Raw genomic sequence first — 27,468 nt, 5'->3', positions numbered from 1 at the left:
TAATATTCATAATAATGATAATAATAATAATAAAAAAACAATATAAAACAAATTATTTAGGATTAAAAAAAAAAAAAAATAATAATAAATATTATAATAAAATTTGAAACAAAACCAAAAAAAAATGTAATTTCAGAATATAAATAATAAAATGTTTAAAAAATATGTAAAATGTCTAATGTAAAATTATTTTTTTTGACTGAAATAAATTAGAAAAAAAATATGTGTAAAGTATTCCCGTGTTTGTAAACTGTATAAAAGTATTGAAAATAATTACTTGCTGCAGTATATAAAAAATGTTTATACAATGCAATGCAAGAAAAAATACATTGAATACATTGGATGGTCAGACTTGCGATCACCCCGCAAACTTTTTATGTACACGCGTACTAATTCTACACGTTGTCCAAGAGAACCTCACTAAGTTAAACATTCCCCCCTCCCCGTAAGTTGACAAATGAACACAAATTAAAAGCTTACACTTTTTTAAAATATGTAAAATTTTATAGCACAACAACTTATTACACGTACAGCTATTTATAATATTATAACAAAATGGTAATCGATAAAATATCGACGCAACGACAAAGTTTATAGTTAGCAAGGCACCTCTCAAACACGTTGAATTGTACACAAATATATATATATATATTATAATTTACCAATATATATATATACCTAATTTATATCTAATAATAAAAAAAAAAAAAAACAAAACAAACTGGTTGGCTTAAAAGTATTATAAACAAAATATATAGAATAAAAATCGGGGTGAGCATATTTTTTTTTTTTTTTGAGACGAAGCTCAAAAGACAAAGTTGTTTTAATACCAAAATTACAAAGTTTCGTTTGTTTTAAATTAAAAAAAATGTACACAGGTAACTTAGAAAAAATTCACAATTTTATAGCTTTTTTTTTAACAAGACTGTGACTAGAACCACCCTTTTTTTTTAAATGCAATTTTAAGGGTTTTATTATTATTATTATTATCATTTAAAAATCAAAATTGTACGAACAAAACCTCCACCTCACGATGTTAAAGATAATAATTATATAAATAATTACAACAAATAAAAAAACAAAAGAAATGTCTTGGTTTTTTTGAAGGAAGGCGGGCGGTGTTTGAAACTATTTTCGTTTTGTATACACTTAAAAATTTATATTCTGATATTTATAATTTCTTATAATCTTATTATAGATTTATATATATACAAATTTTGTTTTATATTGACTTCTCGTTTTAAATTTTAATATTACATAGTTTGTATAATTATTATAACATAGGGTTAAATGCAATGAAAATTAGGAGATTAATTAATTATATAATTTTCTTTAAATAATATTAAAAAAAATTATAATAATAATAATAATAATAATAATAATAGTAATAATAATAATAATAATTAGAAAAAAATGCGCTCTTATAAAAAGTATTAATTGTAGTTTTTATTATTTTTTTCATTACATTTTTACACATGTAAAAAATTTGTTTTAAAAAAAATTTTAAGTTACCCTTATGTTATGTTTTTAAAATCAACGATGAATTTCCACCGACTTGACACGCGACACCAACGTTTAACACTCGTGGAGATAAAATGTAGAAAAAACGTATTGGTTAAAAATATTGTACAAAAAAATGTAGGACACATTTTTTCAAATTTTCATTTGTTTTTTTATACAATTATTATTTTATAATTAGAATTTACACTAATCGTATTGTTGTTTTAACATTATAATAGTAAAAAATATTAACATACAGACAATCATCGTTTTGTGTCGTTCATTGTATTACACTAAGTTGTATTCTTTGAGATTGGATTGAAGTATGGTGTCTTTCACTGCAGCAAAGACAAACCTTATGTTTTCAGTATCTGTAAGTAATCCAAGCATATCACGTTAGGGCATCACAACATAATACAAGCTAAAAGTCAGCTTGTTTCCCACAATTAATATAATAGACGTATAAAACAGCCAAGATTTATTTGTTGTTAATAAGAAAAATATCATGCTCGTGCAAAAAGGAAAAAAACCAATACCTCACATATGATAAAACACTGTTTTATTGCTGTTACTACAACAGAGCAAAATAAATAAAAATAAATTGTTAATCATTTGACTATCGTACATACGACTGATTTTAATTTCGTTATTGATTATTATTAAGACATAAATTGTAGAATAATTGAATAAATATATTAACATACTATAACCGAAGTTACGGTGTGGACATCAATTTAAAAATTAAATTTTACAATAACAATTCTAAAGTAATCAGACAATGTACGATAAGATAAATATTATATTAGCAAAAAATGTCCTGAAAGCAGTAAAATAATTTTGCTTAATTCCCAATTATTACGGATATGTTATTTTTTACCCAAAAGTAGTAATATTAATGCTTAAAAAAAAAATAATAGCTTAATAATTTTATTTATGATAATAATTATTTTTGTTAAAACGGATGCACAATTCTCTGTACAATCAGCTTATAAATCAAATTAAAAACATAACAACAATAAACTAATATATTAAAACACATTTTACTCATGCAATAAAAGACAAAAACACAACCAAATAAAAAACTTTTCCAAATCGTCGTTAATAATATAATATAATAAAATAATAGCATTGATTAATAACATTTAAGTAATTGATAGTTATAATAATTAAGCCAAGTTGAATTCCTTCAAAGCACTTTGCATAATCGTATCTTTGACGGCGCAAAACACCAGTTTTATGTTTTCGGTATCTGAACAGAAAGCATGCAGCATGCAAAAAAAAAAAAGAAAAAACACAAATTAACATCGGTAATATTATTTTTTTATAAAACCTACAAGGTCACAAAGGAGTTCAGGAAATGGTTATAAAAGATAATACATTTCTTATTTACAATAAAGAAACTAACGTGCAATATGTTATTATTTTAAACTGTAATCAGATTTATGACTGAAATTTGTTCATCGACAAAAAATCAGATGATAAAGCTGCTAAAATTGTATTATAGTTCTAAATTGTATTACATGATGTTATGAATTGCGGATAAATTAACATAACGGTCAAAGTAAAACTATCAACAAGTATATAATACTATTTAATAGTACCACCTTTTAAAGCTTTAACAGTTTTTCATCTTCAGGTGAATTTTTTTTTTTATTATTCCATAAAGTAACTGGTAGTTTATAAATATATATATATATATATGGATATTAGCAGACGCTGTAAATAATTATAAATAGTAAATCATTGTTAGTCAGCATGCATAGATTAAGTTCACAATGCACAGCGACGAAATCACATAAAGCATGCACATGCATGATTAACGTTTAAAATCGGTTAAATACCTGTGGCACACGTGAAATGTGAATAAATAATTTTCTCACTATCAGGGTTTAAGTCCACAAACATCCTTAGAATAAACTCTCGTGCACTTATGGCGTCCCTCTGAGGTCCTATTTACAATAAAGGCGTGGAAAAACGATTAAAACCATTAAAAAAAAAAAAAAAACTTTTTTTCTTTCGGTACATATTGTTGGCAATATTTTAATCTAAACAGGCCAAACTCCAATACAATTAGAGTCGAGTATATAGTAGAACATTTTGTATGTTGCGATGTTATTTAAATAGTGCTTTATCACATTAACATTGAAATAGTAACACATTATGTACTGTTAATAAAAACATTATCATAAATAAGAGCTCAAGAGAAAACAACTTATGCGAAAGTCAATTAAAGACAAAAGAACAGGGCAATTCAATTTTTTTTTATTAAGGAGATTAGAAATAAAAATAAATGCTTGCCGCGTGTCGACAGTCGGCGAGAGTAACAAGGGAGAGGGATAGACGCACCGGGGGAAGTCACAAGGAGGGCGAGAGATAGGACATCTCTTAATTTGAATAGAAAGTCGCTAGGAATACTATCAAGTCAACCAACGGATTTTTTCGTTTCAAACATTTTTGCAGACTATTGTAAACTTCTTCAGCGGGAATTTTGAGGTGACTCGGAAGGTCAAAAGGCATAAGAAGAGAACACATGTTTCAATTGGAAGAAACTTGAGGTGTATAAATAGAAGAAAAGAATTTTAAGAATAGTTTTATAGAATTGTTCAAATTATAACTGAAGCCATTATCAAACTTGACGCATTCAGGAATAGTCGGAGAGCACGATTTTTGGGCACAACAAATTATTACTTTTTTATTTATAACTTTATATTTCCTTAGTTTTCAATTGTAATTTGGGCCGAAATCTGGATTTTCAGAATAAGAAACGATGTTCGAATTCGGTGGCGGATTTAGCCTAGAATTAAAATTTAATACTTTAGTCGAATTGTCCTAATTCACACATCCCCTGTACTACACGAATTATAACATTATAACAGTGGCGAGACGTGTGTATTTAGGTCGGGGTGACGTTGAAAAAAAAATTGGGGCACAACTTCTTGTTTTAAACCGATTGGACGACATTGTATAAATATTTCTAACTAATCTAGCGGTAGACATTATGATCAACACTAAGGTTAGTCTAGGTTAGGTTAGAGTTGATAACATTAGGTAACACTATAAGGTGTTTACGATTAGGTTTTAGGCGAAACTCTATAATCGAAACAAATAATTACAGGATAAAAGATTCAATGGATTTACAGGTTTTATTAATTAGAAGAAATTCGTGATAAACTTTGTTTTTTTTTTTTTTAAACCAAACTGAATTTGAACTGACCAAACCTTTTTGGAAAACTCACGTTACGTGAGTAAATAAAAACGAAACTAAGTGAACAAATCGCTTTGACTATGTCAAACCTTTTAACATCGGCTAGATGATTAAAAATATTGTTTTTTTTTTTTTAAATCAAACAATAGCGGACAGACGTACCGCCGCTGAGAAATTGAATATCGGTAAATGTCAACGTTTTGCCATTAAAACGTCTCTAGCTCGATTCAGTGCAGTTTGGTTGAAAAAATTCAAGTAGTTTATCGAAAATCACTAAAAATAACCTGTGGCGACTGTGAAATGCGAATAACACATGCGATCGGGGTCCGGATTAGTTTTTAGATACATGTTTAATATATACTGTTGCGCAGCTCCGTTGTCTTGTTTAGCTCCTGATGATAAACATTAAAATTTATTTGAAAAAAAAAAAATAAAAAATCAAACATATAAATGACCGGCAATTATTATTTCAACATAATATAATACCACAGCTGCTGTGGTATTATACGATTGCTCGTAAATCAAATGAACAGAATAGAAACCGTTGACGGCTACCGAATGCCGTAGGGATCGAGTTCAGTTTCAAGTACTACAAAAAGCACCCACCTTCGAAGTCTGGAAAATAATCTACCAGATGAGAGTACATGATTTTCTCTTCGAGAAGATCCTTTTTGTTCAAAAACAATATTACTGACGAGTGTTGGAACCAAGGATATGTTATGATAGTTTTGAATAACGCTTTTGATTCTTCCATCCGATTCTGAAAACCAATTCATATTGTATACGTTAGAAATAATTTCGCACACTCAAACATTATAATATTATATTGTTTAGACATACTTCGTTTTCGGACTCGAAAAGAATCTGATCGTATTCACTAAGCGCCACCAGAAATATAATGGACGTGACGTTTTCAAAACAATGGATCCATTTTCTTCGTTCCGATCTCTGTCCTCCGACATCGACCATTCTGTACGACATTAAAAAAAAAAAAATATATATATATATAAATTAATTAACGGCCTTTTAAATTCGGCGATAGTTCATGCAAGTGCACTTTTAGTAATATAAAAACAAAACACTGCAATTATGTTTTTTTAATGCCAGTTTTCTAAATGTAAATATATATAAAAGAAAAAAAACAAGCCGTATTCAAATACAAGAAATATTATACAAGCAAACCAAAGCTGAACATAAGTGTATTGTACTTGCAAGCAAATTACATAATAACTTTAAATGTTTATCTCAAAGCGAACACTCGTGCGACCAAAAATATAACTAGTCGAAGCCACCTAAAACAACAACAAGGATGTATAATATAATATTATAATAAAATTAATTAGGTGTTTTTGAGACATTACTCGGTTTCCGTTTACGATGGTGATTTTATAATTTTAGCCGTGGCGAGTACAGGAAATGATTAAAAATTAACATTGTACATTCTAATTTATGTTGTCTTTTTGAAAAATAGAAATGTATACATATAGGATCATCAAAACACTAATAAGGACACGTATTGTAAGGTGTTTAGATAAAGGCCATCATTTCAGACAATACCTGAAGACGATACCGTCGAGATCAAAAGGGTATTCGATAATGCCCGTAGTCGGAGCCCTAGCTCGAAGAATATCTTGTTCGGTGGGCAAGTAATCGGGAGCTTCGATTCTGGCTAGGTCGTTTATGTAACTGAATATGATATACATTTTTCAAAAATAAATTTAAGTAATAGAAATAATACATATTGAAATTATTTCGTCACAGCCACTGTCATTATTGTAAATTTTACAGTCGGGGAAAAAATTAAAATAATAGTAAACCGCCTAGGATGTTTTTGTGATTAATTTGATACGGCCTAACACGACCGAACCTTAAAAATAAAACGGTAGTATTAGTTAAAAAAAAAAAAAAAATTAACAAAAGCTTGTTGATTTGTTAAAACAAATTTTAGACAAATCATCTCTCGTTTGCGGTTAATCAAAATATTAACATTCATGCATTTATATATTAAAAATAAAAATATGCCCATGCACAATTGAGCGCCAAAATATTTACGCTTTAAACGTAACAATCTTAACATTTATTTTTTACCTAAACCGAATTTCTTCTAGATCAAACGGGTACTCGATTATGCCCGTTGTGGGGACCCTTACTCTAAGTATATCTTGTTCTGTGGGCAGATAATTTGGACTGGCCACTCTGTCTATTTCCATTAAATAACTGTAAACGATAGTATTTTGTTGTAATACATTAGAGGAGTTATAAAAAAACCATATATAAATTATACACATTTCGTACGCTGATAATTCTTGATAATGAAAATTGTACAAATTATATATTAAATTCTACACAAGACATTTTATTAACATTGTAAATATGCGAATCAAAGTTTTTTTTTTTGATGATTACTGACTATAGTTTATAACAAAAAAAAAGGAACAGTTCGTTTTGATAAGTTAATTTAAAAAAAAAAATAAGTTTTTAATTAGAAAAATAAAATACTATAGAAAATGTAATTTTATAAAAATGAATATCATTTTTTGTTTCAACTAATATTGTTAGTAACGTGTATATAATAAGCGTCAGAGTATATTTTATTCAAGTAACACCCGGATTTTGTTTTAAAATATAGAAGAATATTGTCTGTCGATAGTCAATAATCATGGTGGTTTTAAACGAAACTGTAAATCGATACCTTAAAGCACACAAGTGCTATGTCCACTTTATATAGTTTTGAAGTACAGGTTTAACTCTTGAACCCTTAAAAAAAAATCCACAATGGACATAGAATTTTACGGTAATATTTTGTAGTTGAACAATTATTTATGCTCTTTGGACATATCACTGGTGTTCATTCGATTCAGTTTTTTTTATCACGAATTCAAGGGTACCCAAAATCACGATTTAAAAAAAAATCGACACGGCACTTGTGTGCTTTGATTAAGATATCGAAATAACGATTTTTTAAAACATACATGCAGATGTAGCAGGGTGCTTTACCTACACAAAAACGGTGACCGATTTTATGCGGGTTCCCGCCGTCAACAGAGGTAGGTAGGTACCTTCGCCATAGTTACCATCCGTCCGTCCAAAAAACTATGGCTAGGGTGGTACCCCTATTGACGGCGGGAGTGCCGCATAAAGTCGGTCGCCGTTCTTGTGTGTAGCACGGCTCATCTGTACATTTTAAAATCAATGGTATAAAATATAATAATAATAATAATAATAACGGGTCGAGCGCTAAAGTGTAGGAACGCTTACTATTTTGCAGAATCGGTGAGCTGGTATTCACGTCTACGGTCGTAACATTCTTGAATGCCGGCGTCCGCCCATAGTGCTTTGATCGCTTCGACGTATGGACTTTCGAAAGTCGTGACCGTTTCAAAATCTACACTTTTTATGAGCTCTGCACGTTCCTGTAATGCGACGACACAATGCTAAATAAATAATTGTCTTAATGTTTTTTAATACGGTTTTATGACGAGCGCGTGCCGACGATTTATTTTTTTATTCACTTTTTCATTGTTGTTTTGACCTATCGTAGTAGCTACATAATATTCGGCGCGCTCGTCTCAAAAGTCAAACATCGGCTACTTTTTAGATTTACTGCTTTAGTTTTAGAAGTACATATTGTCACAGCGCGATCACTTAATACGTAGTGTTTTAATCGGTGAGAAAGTTCAAAGTTTTATTTTAAATTAAAAAATATACACGAATCACCGTATGTATGTTGAATTATCGTCAAATGCCAGTGAAAAAAACACCAATACAACATAACGCTTTTAGTTGTAGAAGTCAAAAATGTTGTATTGAAAAATGCACTATACGCCCAACGGACATTAGAACGCGAGAGACCTAAGAGTAGCACAGTACAAATGCAAAATTCAGTAGTTTAATTGTTAATATAAATTATAAATCCGGTAAATATCTCTAAACTTGGAGCCGCCAATTGAAACAACTCGACTGGTGTCGTTTTTAAGAAATAGGGTATTATGTTTATGTCGGTTACAAAATAGTATAAAGTCTTAATGCAGCAACGAAAAATGTGATATACCTAATTCAAATTATTCCTCCTAAATAACAATAGATGTGAGCAGTGTAAACTAAATTGTTCAAATACCAAACAAAAAGTTATTCGGTGTTATTTTAAACGTATATAAATATTTAAAAAATATGACTTTATAAATATCAACGATTTTTTTTTTTTATAGTTTTATAAACTTTTTAAATTAGGTTTTTGCGTGTACTCACAGAACAAGTTGGATCAGCGTAATGTATTTTGAGCATGTCCATGGCCCTGATCATACTCTGCATGGCCATGAATATATTTTGGTATACTAGTTTGATAAACCCTCGTTTGTCTTCGTCGGAATAACCAGAACCGTGGATGATCCGCATTTGTTTGATAAACGTAGATTTCCCTGATTCACCAGTACCTGTGGAAAAACACCAAACAACGCTCAAGGTTAAACACGGAGGCACAGTAAGTAAAGAGCAAATAATTTATGCGAAAATTACACTAAAGAAAATGTAATAAGTACACTCGACAATATCACGGTCGAATTAATTCGTTGATTATAATAACATTGTGTCCGTTTCTTAGCCCGGTCGATACAAGCGGGTACGTTATAACACAACTTAAACAACTTAGTCTAAATAAGGTCATCCCACAATTCGTATTTTTTGACGAAACCCTCCGTGATCTTTGCAATTTTGGTCTTAAATTTGCACGAGGAACAGTAGGCAATTTTCAAATTAAGTATACTCCACTGATCCTACAAATGCTTAAAAAATTACTATCTTATATTTATAATAATAATAATAATAATGGCGTAATACGCTCACTCTAGTAGAAAAAACCATAAACATAGTTTATAATGTGTATGGTGGTAGCTGGTCATCTCCAATATGGAAGAAGTAATAATGAGATTATGGTGGAAAGTATGGATTTAAAAAATAAAAATAAAAACAAAAAGAAAAAACTGTTAAGCATACTTATGGTTAAATATATAGTAAAGAAATATTCAACAAGTTTAGACTTGGTATTATAGTGATAAGACATTGTGTAATAAAGATGATTTTTATCAAAGACTTATGACGTGTTAAGGGGATACACGTAGTAGCTGGAATATTTAAATATTTTGTTAAACTTGGACTATGTATTTATCAATTATAATATACAGCGTGCTATATAATTTCAAAGGCGTATTTAGTAATATTTTGAGCAGTAACCGAAAAAGAAAAAAATTTGTAACTTATGAATTTGGTCAATAGAACGTCACAATTACATAGTGTTGCCCGACTGCTAAAAATTCTAAACGTCTTTTTTTAAATATATGCCATAAAAATGGATTACTCCGCTCTGATTGGTATCTAAACTACCCTTTTCCTGTCTAAACTACTCGTATATGGTTAACGGTGATAATTAGTCTTATCAATAACGTTTTTTCGCTGATAGAAAATCGTCACAGGTCCACCGTAGTGATGGTTCCGTCACAATCACAAGTCTAAATCAAATTGGATCAATTCAATAGGATTTTTCATAGTAAATACCATTAAATTAAAAATAATCATACAAAGGAGTAATACAATTTTGTTTTCAATGCTCGTCCCGTAGAGGACCTTATTTTTTTACATGAAACATATGTTTCGGCGATCATAACCCCACCGAAAGCGATCTGTGAAATGATCCGATAAGAGATATGATTGTGATAAGAAAGCTACGTGCTTAATCGCAGTGTTTACAGAGAATAGTCAGTTTGTAACCGGTGGCGATATAGTATAATAATATGATATGATTAGTTGTTAACAATGATAAATTAATGACAGCAAGCTTACCTAAATAAAAATTTTTGAAATTCATTCAATTGATACACCAGAAAAAAAGACTAGTACAAAGAAAATTGTCTTATAAATCTTTTGTCAAACTAGTGGAAAGTTTTGTTTTAAATAACGTAGCACATACAAATTAACAGTCATTTAATTAGCTGTCATACTTGAAACGATCAATTTATGATAAATATTGTTAACCTTTTGCTTAATAGTAGCTCTTTCTGTTTCTCTTAAATTTGCGAAGAATAGAAATATAGGAAGAAGACTAGGCCGGCCGACCTCATTTATAATGGCTACAAAGTTTAAAAAAACCAGTCGTTTTGGGTAAACTACCCAAAAATCTATGTTGGGACATTTAAAAAGGAAAACCGGGTTTAAGTCACAACTTAAACATTGTCCTGATATTTTGTCAGGGAAATATAATATTATGGCACCAAAATCCCACAACAGTTTAGATTTTTTTGTGATGATCGTTTGCAAGTGTTTTGGATAGTTCGAGTCAAAAAAATCGGAGGGTTCGAGTTGACCGGTTGCTCTAGGTGATCAAATTACCAAGGCTTCACAGAGTTAAAGCAGGACAATTTTCGTCATTAGCCTTTCGTTATTATATTAACATAGTTGGCAAAATCCCATTTTTTCAATAAAACTTAAACCGGGTTTTTTGGATATACGTACACCCTATAAAATTCATATTTTTAGGTAAATGCTTATAATTTGTTGAGCTTTTATGCCATATGCGGACATTTTAACACCCTTCACATTTTCAATAACATTAATCCGACAATAAGTAGCAAATAGTTCAGAATACTTTTATTTTCATTTGAAGAGAAAAATTATCCGCCAATGTAGAGCCGCCAATATGTATCGCCACTGATTTTTAAACGTGACCTCGGGGCAGTAGAGAGGACCGAAGCGGCGGCCATGACTATTATCAACCAAAAACGTCACGTATGCCATGACCATAATCGGACAAGAGCAAGAGAATGAGAGACAGAGACAAAGAGAGTTCATCATGCAAAACGAATACTAAGTGTCACACACACACACACACATCGAGCCACGGTGCGGCGGTGGCACGGGCACAACTGCTGCGATTAGGTGGTGCACCGTACATCACAAAACACACAACCGCCGCCGAATGCATGTTTGTATTATAATCTAGTGGCCGTCGTGCCACCACGACAGGGCGGCCGCCGCTCGAAAAGTGCAATGAACCACGTCGATAAAAAAAAAACTCGTGTCGCAATCGTTTATTAAAAAATAATTAAAATCATTATTATTGAAAAATATGCCGTTATTAATATTTTGTTTTATCAAATTATTGATATTTTTATAGGTGTGCGCGGGCGCAAAAAAAAAAAAATAGGTCTCTCCTGCGTTTAATGCAATGTTGCAAAACGACAAACGGCCACGAAGAACAAACAGTCCAGAGTCGACGATAACAACGAAGTGATGATTATTATATAATAATAATAATGATATTATAATATATTAGTGTTATTGTGGTTGGCGCTAGCCAATAAAATATACCGTAAAGCGTTGGGCTTATCAAAAAAGGACTTCGAACCCCTCGACGGCTGGCACTCGTTGTTTCTATCAAACGAACCAAAATATGAATATTATTACTCCGTACAATTCCTATTATTATACGTTAAACATTGCTGTTCGGTTAAAGCGATTTTTTTTTATCCAGATTTGAAACGCGTTTGAGGTTAGGTCGTGTCGTTCAATCTCTCAAACGTTGCACTCGAATATTATGATATAATAATAATGTAAAGATTTCAGAGAGAGTAAATAAAAACGCTGAGTTAGTTTAATTGAGTAGCGATAATCAACAAGTAACAGAGGTCGCGGTCCGAGTTAAGCGAAGCCAAACCAGACCTTAAGCTAAAATTGGCAATATAAATTGGGTTAGAAAAAAAAAGCCCCAACCCATTAAATTTTCGTTGAGCTGCATAAACCCATTTTTGGGGGCCAACTCTGTCTCAAGCCCAAACAGTTTGGATTTTTACGGGTTTTTAATTTGTTTGTTTTTGGTAAGCACACCTTAAGTCGCGGTAGACCGAAAAGGTTTATTAAACCGGGGTAAGCGTCGCCAACGGTGACGTGTGTGTGACGACGATCACTGGGGTGTACACGGAAGGGTCGAAAATAAGGGTGTAAAAAGGAGAAAAGAGTGGAGGGTGGCCGCGGAGGAATCTCAAGTCGACGGAATTGAAAATGGCACGATATTAAGTGGCCCCCGAGTTCGAGCGAGTGTCATCTCCCCTCGCCTTGTGCATGCACGTCCCGCTCGCCGATTTGCCCGCCACTACCGTTGCCGCCGCCGCCGTCTCCGTCCCCGGGGGCCGACCCAAAAACCGCCCGGCGCGAGCGGTGGCGGATATAGTGTTTGGGCAGTGCCCGCGCGGGTACACACTTGGAAATTTCGAACAGTGGCGGACTCGCGTGTTTACGCGCGATCCGGCAACGCCGCACGGTCGTGTGCACGCCGCTATCGATTGGTACCGGTAACGGCATATCTACTATATTTTCTCCTCCACACAATCTGTGGCTGTAACGGCGGCACATGCACACACGTTACGTCAGCCTAAGACACTCGGCCGCTGGCACTGCAGCATTACACTATAAAACGGTTATCACCAGGATCGTTATCAGTGATAACTTATCACCAACATTCGGCGTTCGGCACAACTCCTTTATCACTACGCCAAAAACCGGGTTTTTAGTCATACTATTATCACTACTATACATCATAATAATATATTATTAGGGTCTGAGAGGGCGCATCATAAATGTTTTGTCAAAAAATTGCTTTATGAATTTATTATTTACCTACATTTACATTTTATACTATAACGAGTGTCTAAAAAAATTTCCCTTAACGTACATTTGAGAATTGGCAAAATTCAAAAACCCCTTCTGGTTTTTTTTTGTTTAAGCTCAGAAAATGGTTGGTTTAATTACAAAAATATCGGTTTTATATAATGGGTTATGTACATTAAGACATTCAACTTTCAGGTTTATTTAACAAAAAAAAAAAATCCTGGTTTTTGGTCAACGTTTATGGTTGCTGACATTTTTTTGCAAGCCTAGACGAGTTGAAGAATTTAAATGTTCCTGGTACCCCCCCCCAACCCCTTCAATGGCGCTTATGATACTAATCCCCGGGCAAAGTAAGTGCATTCAAAACCATGAGCACTAATGGTTGTGAAAAGTTTAATGCAAACTATGATGTTGGTCCTTTAATAGACCCTTGAGGTATGGAAGATGTCATCTGTCATCTTATTGAGCTTAAGAAGTTTAAGATAAAACGGGGATATATATATATTGTATGGGCGTTCAGTAAGTTCGAGAACATTGCCGGTTTCAGTACTGTAGAATTAAGTTGGCAAAACAACACATCGGGGTTTTTTTTTGTTTCAATCCAGCGAATATTTGATATCAACCCGAAAATATGGATTTTATTGAGTATACATAAAGAAGCTCGAATGAGTCAGATTTCTTAAAAAAAACCTGGGTTGTCGCCAACTCTTGAGTACTACAGAAACCGGTTTCTATATACATTTTGCCAAACTGTTAAGGCTTGATGTCAATACACAATGGACGTGGTCGATTTGTAATTTGTAACATCCGACATACTAGTAAAGTATTATGTAAAAAACACTTCAGGAATGGATTTAATTAAAAAACCGAAACTTTTGATAAACAAAAGTTACCTGAATTAACGTCACCTAGAAGAACCATCAGTAATTGTCAATGGAAGTCGAAGATTAATCAAATTTTGATAACCCCCCGTTTTAGCAGACTAAATACATTTTTAACACGTCAATAATGAACGGTTTGTAAATAATATATAATGATAATTATTAAAATATCACCAATTATGCAAAATGCATTATTATCACTATTGGAAAGTGTAGAAAAACATAATATTTTTCAACGAAGATATCATTCGGCGATTATGAGCAACAAATCAATAAATACAATAGTGGGTCTTGCGTTCACAAAAAAACAATAGGTAAATAATCCCTAAAATAATTTTTACACGGTCCACCTGTTATTTTTTTGCACGGATGACCTTTATAGGCACGTTGCGACTTGTGTGTAATCGACATGATCTAGGTCATATACATACTATACAATAACAGTAAGTATGTACGCCCAAGACGTCGCCGACAGTCAGAAAATAAGCATAAATTACACGGGTAAATCGTCCGTCCAATTGTACCCAATACTATCTTTCAATTCTATCTCAATACTAGGTTTTTTTGATAACCAAATTCATGTTGGATAATAACAATAATAATAATTTTGTAAAACGTATTTTGTCGGTCACGAAAAAGGTTATATGTAAGTTTTATTAAAAAAATTCTATTTGCTATAGTATCAGTCGAATAAGCAGTTGGCTAAAAACTTGTAAAAAAATTCCTTAACCAGTTAAACAATCCCAAAAAACCAATATTTTTGGGTAAATACTAAACATTTACCGGGCAATGTAGTTTTTTTTTTTGGGGGGGGGGGAGGGGTTGCTAGCTGCGAGAAGAATGTCGTTCTTGGGGAGAAAAAAAATCTGATTTTGTCGGACTTTAAAATAAAGAGAACAGTTAGCTTAAAAATATAGAAAGTGAAAGTTTTTCTCCTTAAAATTTAAATTCAAAAACGTGCCCACAAGTCACATTCAGGTCATAATGGAGAACAAATAATACAATTTAGCTTTCGTCGTGTGTAGCGGATTTTTACTATTATTAAATGTATTTTTTTAGCTAAAAAATTATTAAGACAGGTTGTGTTGACCGAAAAATTATATATTTTTTTTTAATTGATTAAGAGGATGCCATGGGTGTAATTTTTCATTTATTTTGCAAATTGTAAATAAAAACAAAGTTGGCATAAAAACACAAACGGAGATTTTTGTTATTTATGCTTAATAAATATTTGATATTTACCCAAAAATATGGTTTTACATATACCCCAAAAATCTTAACTTGATCCGGCTTTGTAAAAACTCTAATAAAACCAGTGACTGAATTGTTATCCTTATTAGTTAGTTTCTTCAAATAATTGTAAAATGATGTATAAGTTAAATAGAGTTAAAATAAACTTTCAATAAAAAAATATAGTGCAGTACCTTTTTGTAGGCTTCTTTTTATACATCTGAATTTTCGAAAAAGCTATACTTTAAACCTCGAGGGTTTAACACAAACTATCAATCACCAATTGAATAATATATCAATTAAGCGAGTTCTCTAAAATAACAACGAACTCGCAGTTAGGAAAAATCCAGATTTTTAGAATTTTTAAAATTACTAGCCAAGATTCTTGGGAATAGGATTTTAACGTTAAATTATTAAGTTCTTAATAATAAAATCCAAGACTGTGCTAATATCAGTTGAAAAAAAATCACCAACAAAAAAAAAAAATGCTGTTATAATCTTTGTTTAAATCCAACCAATTTTTGGCATATAAGCCAATAGTTCGGGTTCAGATATAACAACAACAAAAAAAAACTTCAACCGAGTCACGTTTTTTTTAAACCCCAAGTTGACGCCAACTCTGCCAATGAGGTAGTTTAAGCCAAATTTGATATTTAAATACAAAATAATAATTTTTTAGCCTAAAAGGACGCTTTCATAGTTCGATTGGTATTTAACATCGAGTATTGCATAGGGTTCAGACTTCAGAGTGAAGTCAATCGCTTCCAACAGGATTTTGCCGACAAGCTTACCCGAGTCCGACTCAACGGTATTTGGCGATATTCTAGCTTACTTGCGTGTATTATGTAATACACCTATTATATATATTTTACATGTTATGTAAAAACGTTCGTCATCCTTAGACTCATTTTGACTATTGTATCTTTATTTTATACAGAGGATAGAGCCCGACTATGTTTCGAGAGATAATGTTTCTAACATAATGAAATCTATATTAGAAAAACGACAATATGAACATATTAAAAAATAATAATAATAATAGTCAAACTACAAAAGGGTTTCCAAAATAATAATAATAATATTAATAAATTACTATGAAAATAAATCAGCAGCAGCAGTATTTTTTTTTAAATAAAAACAATTTTTTTTTTGTACTTTTCGGTCTTAACAACATCTGGAGTTCCGAAAAGTAAAGAAAAAAATGTCAATTCAATGATATAAATTAAGCGTGAAAACAACTGGAAAAGCGGAAAATAATTCTTAAAATTAACATATTATACAAATAACATAGCTGATGAATCGTTGCATTAGGGTGGCAGGGGAGGTGACCAACTTAACAGTTTAATTGAATTATGGTTAATAGCGAGGGGGCCGCTTATATACACTGTTGTATACAGAGTGTAATATAACCGTGTTGTCTGTATACACTGACACATTAATGTTATTATTTCATACTGCGGGTTCCGGTTTTACTAGTGTCATATACTTTTTTTCCATACACATATCCTATTATCTATACAGCTAGGGCGTGAGAATTGAACCATCATTGTTATTTATTTTAAATTCTATCTGAATACATAGTATTCGCTACTCAGAACAATCCCACACAACCTAATTTTACCTAAAACATCGATTACTGTACGAGAACATGGCCGAAAACATTTTCTTGTGATAAGACATATCTAACAGTGTTAATTTTTTCAAACTGTTACTATAGTATAATTGGTGACCCAAACGGGTAACGTTTCCATAAGGCTTAGTGAACACCTCCAAATTTTACCGACATAATATTCGTGTAAAAAAATGCTCGCTGAAAATCATTCGGCCGGTAGATTTTGCTATTCTCAGCACGTTCGTCATTTTTTACTGGATACTTATCTCTGTCCTCCAACGTAGTGTTTTTTTTTTTTTGTTATCAATTCGTTGTAACTCAATTTTTGTTTATGTTTGAAATTCTTCTCCCTTCCAACCACCAGGCATACGTTAGGTGCGAATTGCATTATCGCGACTCACGCATGTCTCGGTCCCACGCGAATTATTATCAAACCGAAAGTAGCCGGTTAATCGCGTTAAGTATGCCATTGCACACTGTCGTTTGCAACTTGCAAGTAATCGAACATTCACGGGGATATTCAATATAATAATATTAAATGCATAGTTACATAAGTGGACGCACTGCGTTGTCTATGTGTGTTGGCGGTGACGCACGATTACGTTTGATGAAATTTAAGCAACACACATCAAAAACCGTCGGACGTTTTTTTATTTTATTATTTTTTTCCCATTGCCCATGGGAATCCGCCGAGAGAATATGATATATTATTATATTAGGTATTAACCAAAGATCGTTAGCAACGTTTTCGAAACAACGAGGAGGGAAGGGAATTTTGTTTTTCTTAAAATTCTGAAGCCCTCCAATTCTCTACTCCACCCCCCCCCCCCCCCAAAACAAAATCTTTTATCTTTCTCAACGCGTTTTATTAATGATGACTATTGTTGTTTTACTAGCTAGTGAAAAACGATCGCGCTATATTTGGCCAATATTTGTGTACACGTACAAATGACATTTTTTATGGTTAACCGTGTTGAACGATGTACGCGCTAAAGAATTTCACGGACCGCCGACGGCGCCACGGCGTTATCTTTGTAAAAAAAAAAAGAAAAAAATAATAATAATAAAAAATACATATTATGCTGTATAATATGTGTGAGTGTGTGTATTAGCGTTTTATAACAAACATCTGGCGATGTGCGGTCCGAATTCTGAAAACTGTCCAAAACGTCAAATATTCGCTATGCTTGTTTTAAATCCACTTGCGCTGGGACATCATCAATATTACGGTGCATAAATTCAGCTATTGAATGATAGGGAATTTATTAAATAAAAAAAATGTCGTCTTAAGTTCTACGGCATCACCGGAAAAAAAAACAAGTACAGAGTTGAACCCTATTTTTTTTTATTGAAGTTCAGAAAACGTTTGGTACTTACTCAAAACATGAATTTTTCCAACCTGGAGAGGAGGGAGCTAAAAACATTAAAATAATTCAAATTTTCTTAAGACTTGCAAAAAAACTCTACAGTTGACCAAAAACCGGGTTTTTTTTCTCGAAAAGCTCGACCTAATTCGTTTTGAGAGTGTAAATAACCTGATTAACACAATAAATCGCAACACATACCTACTTCCATCTATCTCTATCCTGTGCTATTGTTTCTCCATCCTGAATTCTAATTTCTACTAGATTATTTACTTTGTCTATCCACCTTTGATTTGGTCTGCCTAGTGGTCTTTTTCCTTTGGGTTTCTATTTAAGTACCGCTCTCATCAAACTATTAGGCCGCCACACAAGGCCAGCCCATGCGATTCTTCTATACCACAGTACTGCTTCTATGTCAGGCTCTTTGTACTGTTGTCGCAATTCTATATTGCTTCTTATCTCATATTGTTGAGTTATATTATTCTTTTTGGCCCGTATATTCTTCTTCTTTAACGGGTTGCTATTTTTTCTTCATCTTTAGTTGTTGACCAAGTCTCGCATGCATACAGAATAACTGGTCTAATAACTACCATGTATAATGTGATTTTTGATTTGAGTGACACTTGTTTTGATTTGAAGATATTTTCTAAACTGTAATAGTACTTATTATTTGCCGTAGTTATTCTTATTTTAATTTCTTCATGGTTATTATTTTTGCTATTAATTGTAACGCCCAGATATTTGAAACTATGTACTCTTTCAAATTTATAGTTTTCAACTTCTAGATGTTCTCGGTGATCATCTCGTCTAGATATTACCATATAATTAGTCTTTAATTTATTTATTTGTAGTCTAATGTCTTTACTATTTTTTATTAGATCTTCGATACCAGTTTTTACTTCTTTACTATCTGACCCTAGAATGATAATATCATCTGCGTATGCTGTTATTCCGCACTGTCTTCCAAATTTAATTCTCCATATTTTTTCTGTGTTTCCTTAATGACCGTTTCTAGTGCTATATTAAAGAGTACGGGTTACAAGTCCGGTTTTGACTTCAAATTCATCTGACAAGCGTTGATTGAATTTGACTTTAAATCTCGTTTTATTCATACATAATTTAATCATTCTTACTGTTTTAGCTTATGCCAAAGGTTAATAGTTGCATTCCAAAGTGCTTCTCTATTCACTGTATCGTATGCTTGCTTATACTCTAAAAACAGCATAATATTTAAGTCTTTGTTGATTTCAAAATGCTTCTCAACTAGCTGCTAATGGTAAACATGTGATCTATGGTTGATTTACCACTCATAAAATCATATTGATAATCTCCAATGATATCTTTTGAATAGAGCTTTATTCTCAAAAAAAGTTTCTATTTAGTATGAGGCCTGATAAGATTTTATACATTGTACTCAACAATGATTATCCTCGGTAATTGTGACAATTCACAATATTTCCCTTTTTATAAATCGGTATATTGTTGCTACTTGCCACTCTTCAGGCATTTCCTCTTTATGCCACACTTCTCTAATAATTTCCCTATTTAATTTAATAATTATTCACTACCGTTTTTTATAAGTTCCGCAGCTAAGCCGTCTCCAACCGCTGCTTTGTTATTCTTAAGTGCATTTATAACCGTTCTTATTTCATCGTTCGTTGGAACTAGATCTTCGGGTTTTAATGCATAATACTCTGTTGGCGGATGACCATTCTGTGTCTATGGGTTGAGTTCCCCAAATCATTTTACAATTTTTTTTGCAATGTCTTACCCTTCTGTTATTAAAATACTCATAGTAAAAAAGTTTAAATTTGATATTTAAATTGATTTATTTTGTTTAATTTGTATTTGAAAAGAAGGGATATAATGAATTTTTGTTTAAAAATGACATAAACTATAATTTTTAAAACTCGATGTTTAAATTATATTTTGATTAGACTAGATCCAAAATAATGAAGCCATTGAAAATTGGTATTTACTATTCAACAATAATTTTTGAATAACCGAAAATTCAGATATTATAATGCCAAAATTCAATAATAATATGTTTATTTAGGCCTTTTATGTATCAAATATTTTCTGTTTTTTTTATCTCAACTCTGCCAAACGAGCACAGCTCCTAAGTAACGGCCCCTAAAATCTGCGAAAGTTTAGAAGGTTTTTAAAGGGCTGAACCTTTCTGGTCTTGATAGTTGCCCTTGTTGCGCTAATGATGACAATGTGGTGTAGTAAACACAACATTATTTTTTATGACTATTTCGTTGTATAGATAATTCCACTAGGGTACTACCACTTACTACTATACAGGTGTCTATTACGCCCAGATAAAAATTTTTGATCTACCACCCAGAGTGGACAATAACCCGAGTGTTTTTTTTTTAAGCCTGACCCAGTTGAGATTTTTTGAGTATACATAAACCCTCTATATAATTCATTATTTTTGAGTAAATACCAATAATTTGCTATTATTTGCCAACTCTGCTTTGCAACCTTACAAGTCGTGTGTCCGTGACACCGCCAGGGCGCAATGCGTCTAACACACACACATATACAGTATAAATCCAATTATGCATTTATATGCTGCTTAACAACATTATCGTCTTGTTGTGTATAGTGTCCAGTATTATAGTGTCAGCTAGTACCACATCCTATAGTGCCGGTATAGCTGATATAAGCGAGGTCGTCGGGAGACCTAAGAGAAAAATATGTAGCGGCAAGGACACAGTCCAAAAGAGAGGAGGAGACCAATCGGGTAAATCGGAAACCCATATAATTGTTATTTCGAAAACCCGTTGCATAATCTACAACATTTGACACACACGAACGTCGTAAACCGTACAGCATTTTTCTATGGCCTTTCAATGTCACCGAGACTTGTCATATTTCTAAATATACACAGACTCTGTCCCCCAGGGATTTTTGTTCGGGTGGTCTCTTCCTGACGTCACGACGACGATTTTAAAAAGGTGCCACACAACTTGCGTTTTTGCGTGTAAAAAACCATTCTGGACAACCGAACAGTTTTTTAAATCTATACCCAATCAGAGTTGGCAATAATAAAACCATATCTGGCGGGATGTTTTGCCCGACACAATTTTTCTACGAGTGTTTTAATGCACGCTCGAAAGTCCTAAATGGGCTAACCCAGTGTTATTGTCAACGCTGATTATCGAATATGGGTTTCTTCAAAGAAAAACCACTGTTAACGAGTCGGAAAACCCGGAAACAAATTTGAACGTAATAATTTGATATTTCGAAGGGGCAGATTTCTTATGTTTACGGTTGTGGACGGTGTAGCTTTTTTTTTGAGGAGACGCCGACAAGTTATGTCCGACTGCCGATTTCCCGTAGTTTAAAATCACTTTTTTTAGAGGTGCCTACACCGACAAATTGCGCTTTTACTTACAACACGTGAACACGATAACGTAAACAAGAGTCGAGTGTCACAAGTTAAAAATTGTAGAAGAAGAAAACGGATAAAACGAGTATTAGCAATTAACCTTTCAATTGAAAACGCCTCCACAATCGCAAGCGCCGATAACTAGTAGAATTTCGGATATATTATTATTATATATTATTTTCTATATTGTCTAGTCAGTATAGTTTCTATTTACACCAAATTGCCAAGGTTTTTTCCCTTTTTTTTTTTTATAAATCGTTTAGCGCAAATCATACCATTGCAGTTGGCTTTTTTTTTTAGACACTTATAGACAAAAAAATTACCCAGTTTTGGTCGTCTATAATTTATTATAATAAAAGGCCAATTTCCAAGGTAAAATTTTCTGTTGGTAATTAGGTTGTATCGCCTTACACTTAACTAAACAAACCCAAGTCTTGAATTTGAGAAATAAAATCATTAGTTCGATCTCTTTCATTCTCACGTTGTCAAATAATTAAGTCTTACAACCGATACACGCATTGATCAAAACAGGGTTGTTAGATTAGGTTATAAATTATTTCGTCGAAAAAAATACCCAATAAAATTTAAAAATACTTAAACAATACATTCATTAATTATTTTACTAGAACATGTATTTTGATAATACAATGTTTTAAGTGACAGTAATATACAGTTGTTTGGACTTTTAATGCATTATGCATACCAACTTTAAATAACCCATTAGGTAGCTTAAATATTGTTCTAATCCATAAACTTGTTACAATATAATATACAATTTTTTTTTTTTTTACAAAAATTGTACTATTCTTTTGAATATTTTACACATTCACAATTATTAGACTGTAAACAAAATTTTTGGTAATAACTATTTCAGTCTACATTATCTAATATCAGCACCCACCACAACCGACCAAATATATTTATTTTCATTTAACAAAATATCAAAACAATTATAGAAAGTAAGTAATGGTTAAAAGCTTAGGTAATTACTACCATATACTATGAGTATTTAGTTGAGTTTCGTCATGAATACTATTAGTGTCGCATCATTTTCAAGTTAACTTAATCTATTTAGTATATTCTGAACAAAAGTTCTAGTTTTTTTTTTTTTACTTTAACCAAATGTGACTAATCTAAATTATACAGTAGAGTAAATTAGTACAGGGAAATTAATATTTAAAACTACATTCAGCCCACATTTACCTAATTCATTAAGGCAAGTATATTTACTAATACAAAAAGAGATAAGGAAGTTTGACTTTTTAATATAACTAATACCAAACTTAAAACCTTTTATACTCAATTTTTGATTGAAAATTACGATATATTTTATTTAAAATCCATTTTACAATTGGTTGTTTGAGATTGAAATGAGTATATGAAACGAATAATACAAATAAAAACCAATTAAATGTTAATATACTATTTTGAAGAATAATTATCAATCTAGAAGTAAAAACTAGTAATTTTGTTTGTTTTAACATGCTTTCTAATATTGAGTTGAGCCAGTTTTGGTTTTAAATATTTTTGTAAGTTTTGTATTTAAACTTACGATAACTTTTGTAGACGCATTTCTTTATATAAAAAGTATATTATTTAAAAATAATTCACTGTAAAAACAATATATTAATTTCCCGTTAAATAAATAAATCATGTTATGATTTATAATTATAATTTTTTTGTTTATTGGTAATGGTTTAGGATTTGAATTTAGTAGTTTAGCTGAAAAAAAAAATACACTCCGATAGTTTATAGTTTACTATCTACACATATTAAACATAGTATTATATTAAATTAGTATTAAACTTGACACTTGAAAAATTGTAAGATACCTTTATGGCTTATTGAAATTCTATTTTTGTAAATTGAAGTTTTTAAGGCAAATGAGCGCAAAAAAAAATTATTTCTCTACAAAACGTGGTTTAACTTGATTTGATTACTATAGATGTAAGGGAATAGGTGGGCTATAAAAAATATAGGCTGTAAATTGGTTTCCAGTTTTGTTTTTGAGTACATACATCTGAATTGTAGGTGAGTTATGCTATTTTTGTTACTAGCAAGTAAAAGATACTTGCCAAAATTGTATAATACTCAAACTCAGCATGTATTAACGTTATAATGGTGCATTTTAAGAGGGAATTTTCTTTTTTAATGAAATTACAAAAATTTTAGTTTGTTATAACAAATATAATTGATAGCTTTGTTTTATGCCAATCATCTTTACTCGGAAGTCAGAATATTAACATCGTGAAACCATAAGAACCATCTAATATTATTTATTGTTATTATTATAATATTTTGTCAGCACAAAATCCTATAAACTAAATACTTCCATTATGTATTTTTAGTCAGATGACATCATATTGAAAATTAGTGAACTGTATTAATAAGCAAAATACATTTTATATGACGAGCTACAACAATAGAAATTCAAAGAAACTCAAATTCTTAAAGCAATTACAACAAATTATTTTTAAAAATGTAACGACATAAAAATAGCAAATACTAGGAAAATGTAATGAAACTTTGTTGAATTAACTTAAAAGCCATTAATTGCATAATGGTTTTATTGAACAATGAAAGAAACATTGTAACGACAATTACTTTACAAGAATATTGAACTTGATTTCTTGTTTAAGTGTGTTATTTTCTTTCATTAACTGTCCAAAATTGAAAATTCAAGTTTTTATGAAATTATATTTTATCCGTTTTCATTTTTCTTAACGTATTATTATTGACGTATTACTCAAAACATGGACATAAACAAAAAGGAAGTTAATGTCCAAGAACGAATTTTATAAACGTTATAATACTGGAATTAAAAATATTATTGACCATTTTATGTTACTCATCCTCGTCCCGGACCAATTATTTTGCTAACAATTACATATTACATTTTAGTTATGGAAATAATTACTTATATTATTGGTTAAACAAGGTATTTTTTTTTTACTACTTGGGTATTTTTAAACATAACCACACAATAATTTGTTATAAACAACATCTGTGGTAAAGTGATTCATATCAGTACTAAAAAACTAAGTTTTGTCAAATAGTAAGTAAAATTATACAGTGACAGTTTTACCAATTTGATAGCGTAAAATCACATAACTAGTAAATATTGATTTGTAGCAAACAAAACATACTATTTTTATTATTTTTGCACACTATACTTCTTAGTTAAGAGCTCAAGTTGGTCTCAAAGTTTAAAATCTAATCACCATTAAGTGATGACGTATAATATTTTTTTTAATGGCAATTTAACTGTTAATTTTTTTACTGTATTAAACAATATATTATGCTTGTATAAGTTAGATACAATTTTACTTGTACATTTAGGTTTGTGCAATTTGGATTGATTACAAAATAAATGATAAAATCACATGAATTTATCTCCAAATTCACATTACATTAAATAGTTTAACAAATTTTGTTTATTTTTCCGGGACAAAAACGTGCACATCAAATTGTCATTAAAAAAATAATAGTGTATGGCCCATTGCAGAGTATCAAGTTTCAGTCATCCCTCAACTAAACATTTTAGACTTTCCTAAATATTTTGTTCATAACATTTATTAGCTATGTTTCTAAAAACTACAGCGTGTTAAATTTAAACTACTTTAAAGCTATTATCACCCAAAACCTAAAAATTACTTGTAGCCTAACAACAAGAAAACAAGACCTAACTGTTGAAATTGAATATAAATTAAGTTTAAAAATTTGGGTGATTAGTATTGGGTGTTTTTTTAAATCCAGATTAGATTTCAATAAAAAGATCCTTTCAATCAACTAGTTTTTAAGTTATAATGGATTTTATGAGATTATTCTAATCTATATCTACTTGAAAAAAAAATTCAAGCAGTTTAATATTCTGCTTCTTTACTTAAAAAATTAACCTCTAAAATATAAACAAATAACTGTTATCATAAACTTTAAAAAATGTAATATCATATGTAAGATGAACCTGATTAAAAGCAAATTATAATCATTATCATTAGAACTTATACATTTATAAATTTAATTTCAACTTTTACCTTTTTATATGTAAGTTATAAAAAAAAACCCAATTTCATTTGGACACAACCTATATTTAATACTTAGCATCTCAGATGTTTCTATAAGAAGAGAATTGAATTGAAAAATTACAATAATTACAATAATCATAATGCTACACAGCAAACAACATAGGTAGACAAGTTTATATTAGATGTATATTGACAAAAGAGAATCTGAGAATCTGATCGTTTAAATAAATGTAGAAGGATGTCAAATACGTTGTTAAAGACTTATGATTAATTTTCTAATATTAAGCACAGTTTATACATTTTTTTTACTATCTTGGTTGTAACTCCATTTGATGAACACCGTCAAGTGTCAACTAACTCTAACAACATAAAAGACAGAGTCAACGTAAACTACACTATTGAATATATTAATAACGTTGTGAATGCGTGACCAACTACGTTTACTCACCGAGCAACAGGAGTTTGAGTTCTCGCCGGGCATCCCTCTTGTCACGCCGCAGCTGTCTCTCGATCTCCTGGTTGATGCGCTTCTGTTCCTTGGCCTCTTCGGACAGGCAACACGCCATTGCAATAATAGCAACACCTTGCGGCCCGGTCCACCACGACGACGGAGGACGGTAGGCTGCCGCGGCGCGCCCGTTATTATCCGATGCGATGCCCACCCGCCGTTCTCACCACCACCACCACCACCGATGCGGCCAGCAGCAGCAGACGCCTCGTGCCACTCCACAGTGACCGCAGCGCAGGGCCTCACTGAGAATTACGCACAGCGACTGTCGTTACTCAGGATCCGTCCACGTCCACTCGTGTGGCCGCCCGTCACCCTATTAGGACGGCGGCGACGACCGGCGAAATTGCATCGTCCATGTACGTTTTTTTCTTCTTCTTCTCGTTTCCAAAGTGTCGACGGACCCACGTCCACCCGCTGTCCGCACTCGGCGTCGGTTGTGGCAAAAGCCCAGTCCGTCGCACACCCCGACGACGACGACGACGACGGCGGCTGTCGGGCTGTGCACTACGGTTAAACACACAATACACACTGACGAGCGCGCTGACCGACACCAAATACGCCCGGTCCACGGAACGGCACACGAAAAACAAAAACCGTGGTACTCGCACTGACGGAAAATCGAATTTTTCTCGCGTACGCGTGTAATGCGCGCGGCGGCGGCGGCGTTCGGCGTTATCGTTTTCGATTAGACGATCTCGCTCATCGCGATACGCGCGCGGGCGACACAGATAGGTTGAAACTTTTATTTTTTTTTTTTTCTGTTTGATTTTCTCACTGCTTGTACACACGTTAACACACGTACGGGTATAATAATACGATAGACTGCTAAATTTCTGCGTGTGTGTGTGTTGTATATTACGTATGCGTGTGTATGTGTGAGTGTGTACAGCGATATCGCGCACTCGGCTGGGGCGGTCGTCTCGCCGGCGCGCGGCTGGGTGTGGTGACGGCGGCGGCGGCGGCGGCGACGGTGTGTGCGCGCGCTAGAGTGAGAGAATAGTGGGGGGAGCGGGACAACGGACGCGGCGGTGAGGCGGGAGGTGAGTGGTGACGGAGTAGGAGGTAGTGAAAAAAAATGCGATCCG

At 32.3% G+C, this 27,468-nt stretch overlaps 1 protein-coding gene across 6 annotated transcripts; it reads right to left on the bottom strand.

Moving 5' to 3' along the window:
* Window positions 1-139: 139 nt before the first annotated feature.
* On the bottom strand, window positions 140-27,304 carry LOC126834258 (guanine nucleotide-binding protein G(q) subunit alpha). Of its 6 annotated transcripts, none has more exons than XM_050566050.1 (9): window positions 26,321-27,304; window positions 8,954-9,138; window positions 7,964-8,118; window positions 6,794-6,922; window positions 6,263-6,391; window positions 5,546-5,675; window positions 5,312-5,465; window positions 3,342-3,449; window positions 737-1,871 (listed from the first exon to the last, which is right to left on the bottom strand). In XM_050566050.1, the coding sequence occupies exons 1-9, from the start codon at window positions 26,436-26,438 to the stop codon at window positions 1,789-1,791; spliced, it is 1,191 nt and encodes a 396-aa protein (XP_050422007.1). In that variant the 5' UTR covers window positions 26,439-27,304; the 3' UTR covers window positions 737-1,788. The 6 variants fall into 6 exon arrangements, with proteins under 6 accessions (XP_050422003.1, XP_050422007.1, XP_050422002.1 ...); XM_050566051.1 differs by lacking the exon at window positions 737-1,871 and adding an exon at window positions 2,552-2,749; XM_050566046.1 differs by lacking the exon at window positions 6,794-6,922 and having other exon boundaries at window positions 140-1,871.
* Between the last annotated feature and the right edge of the window lie 164 nt (window positions 27,305-27,468).

Source organism: Adelges cooleyi, unplaced genomic scaffold (assembly GCF_023614345.1).
Source record: "Adelges cooleyi isolate 19-005CV unplaced genomic scaffold, UGA_ACOO_1.1 ACOO_flye_CR_arks_rails_tigmint_CR_PRNA_21, whole genome shotgun sequence".
Taxonomy (NCBI): Eukaryota; Metazoa; Arthropoda; class Insecta; order Hemiptera; family Adelgidae; genus Adelges; species Adelges cooleyi.
The sequence above is the reverse complement of the archived record's forward strand: the minus strand, read 5'-3'. Positions and strand labels throughout refer to the sequence as shown.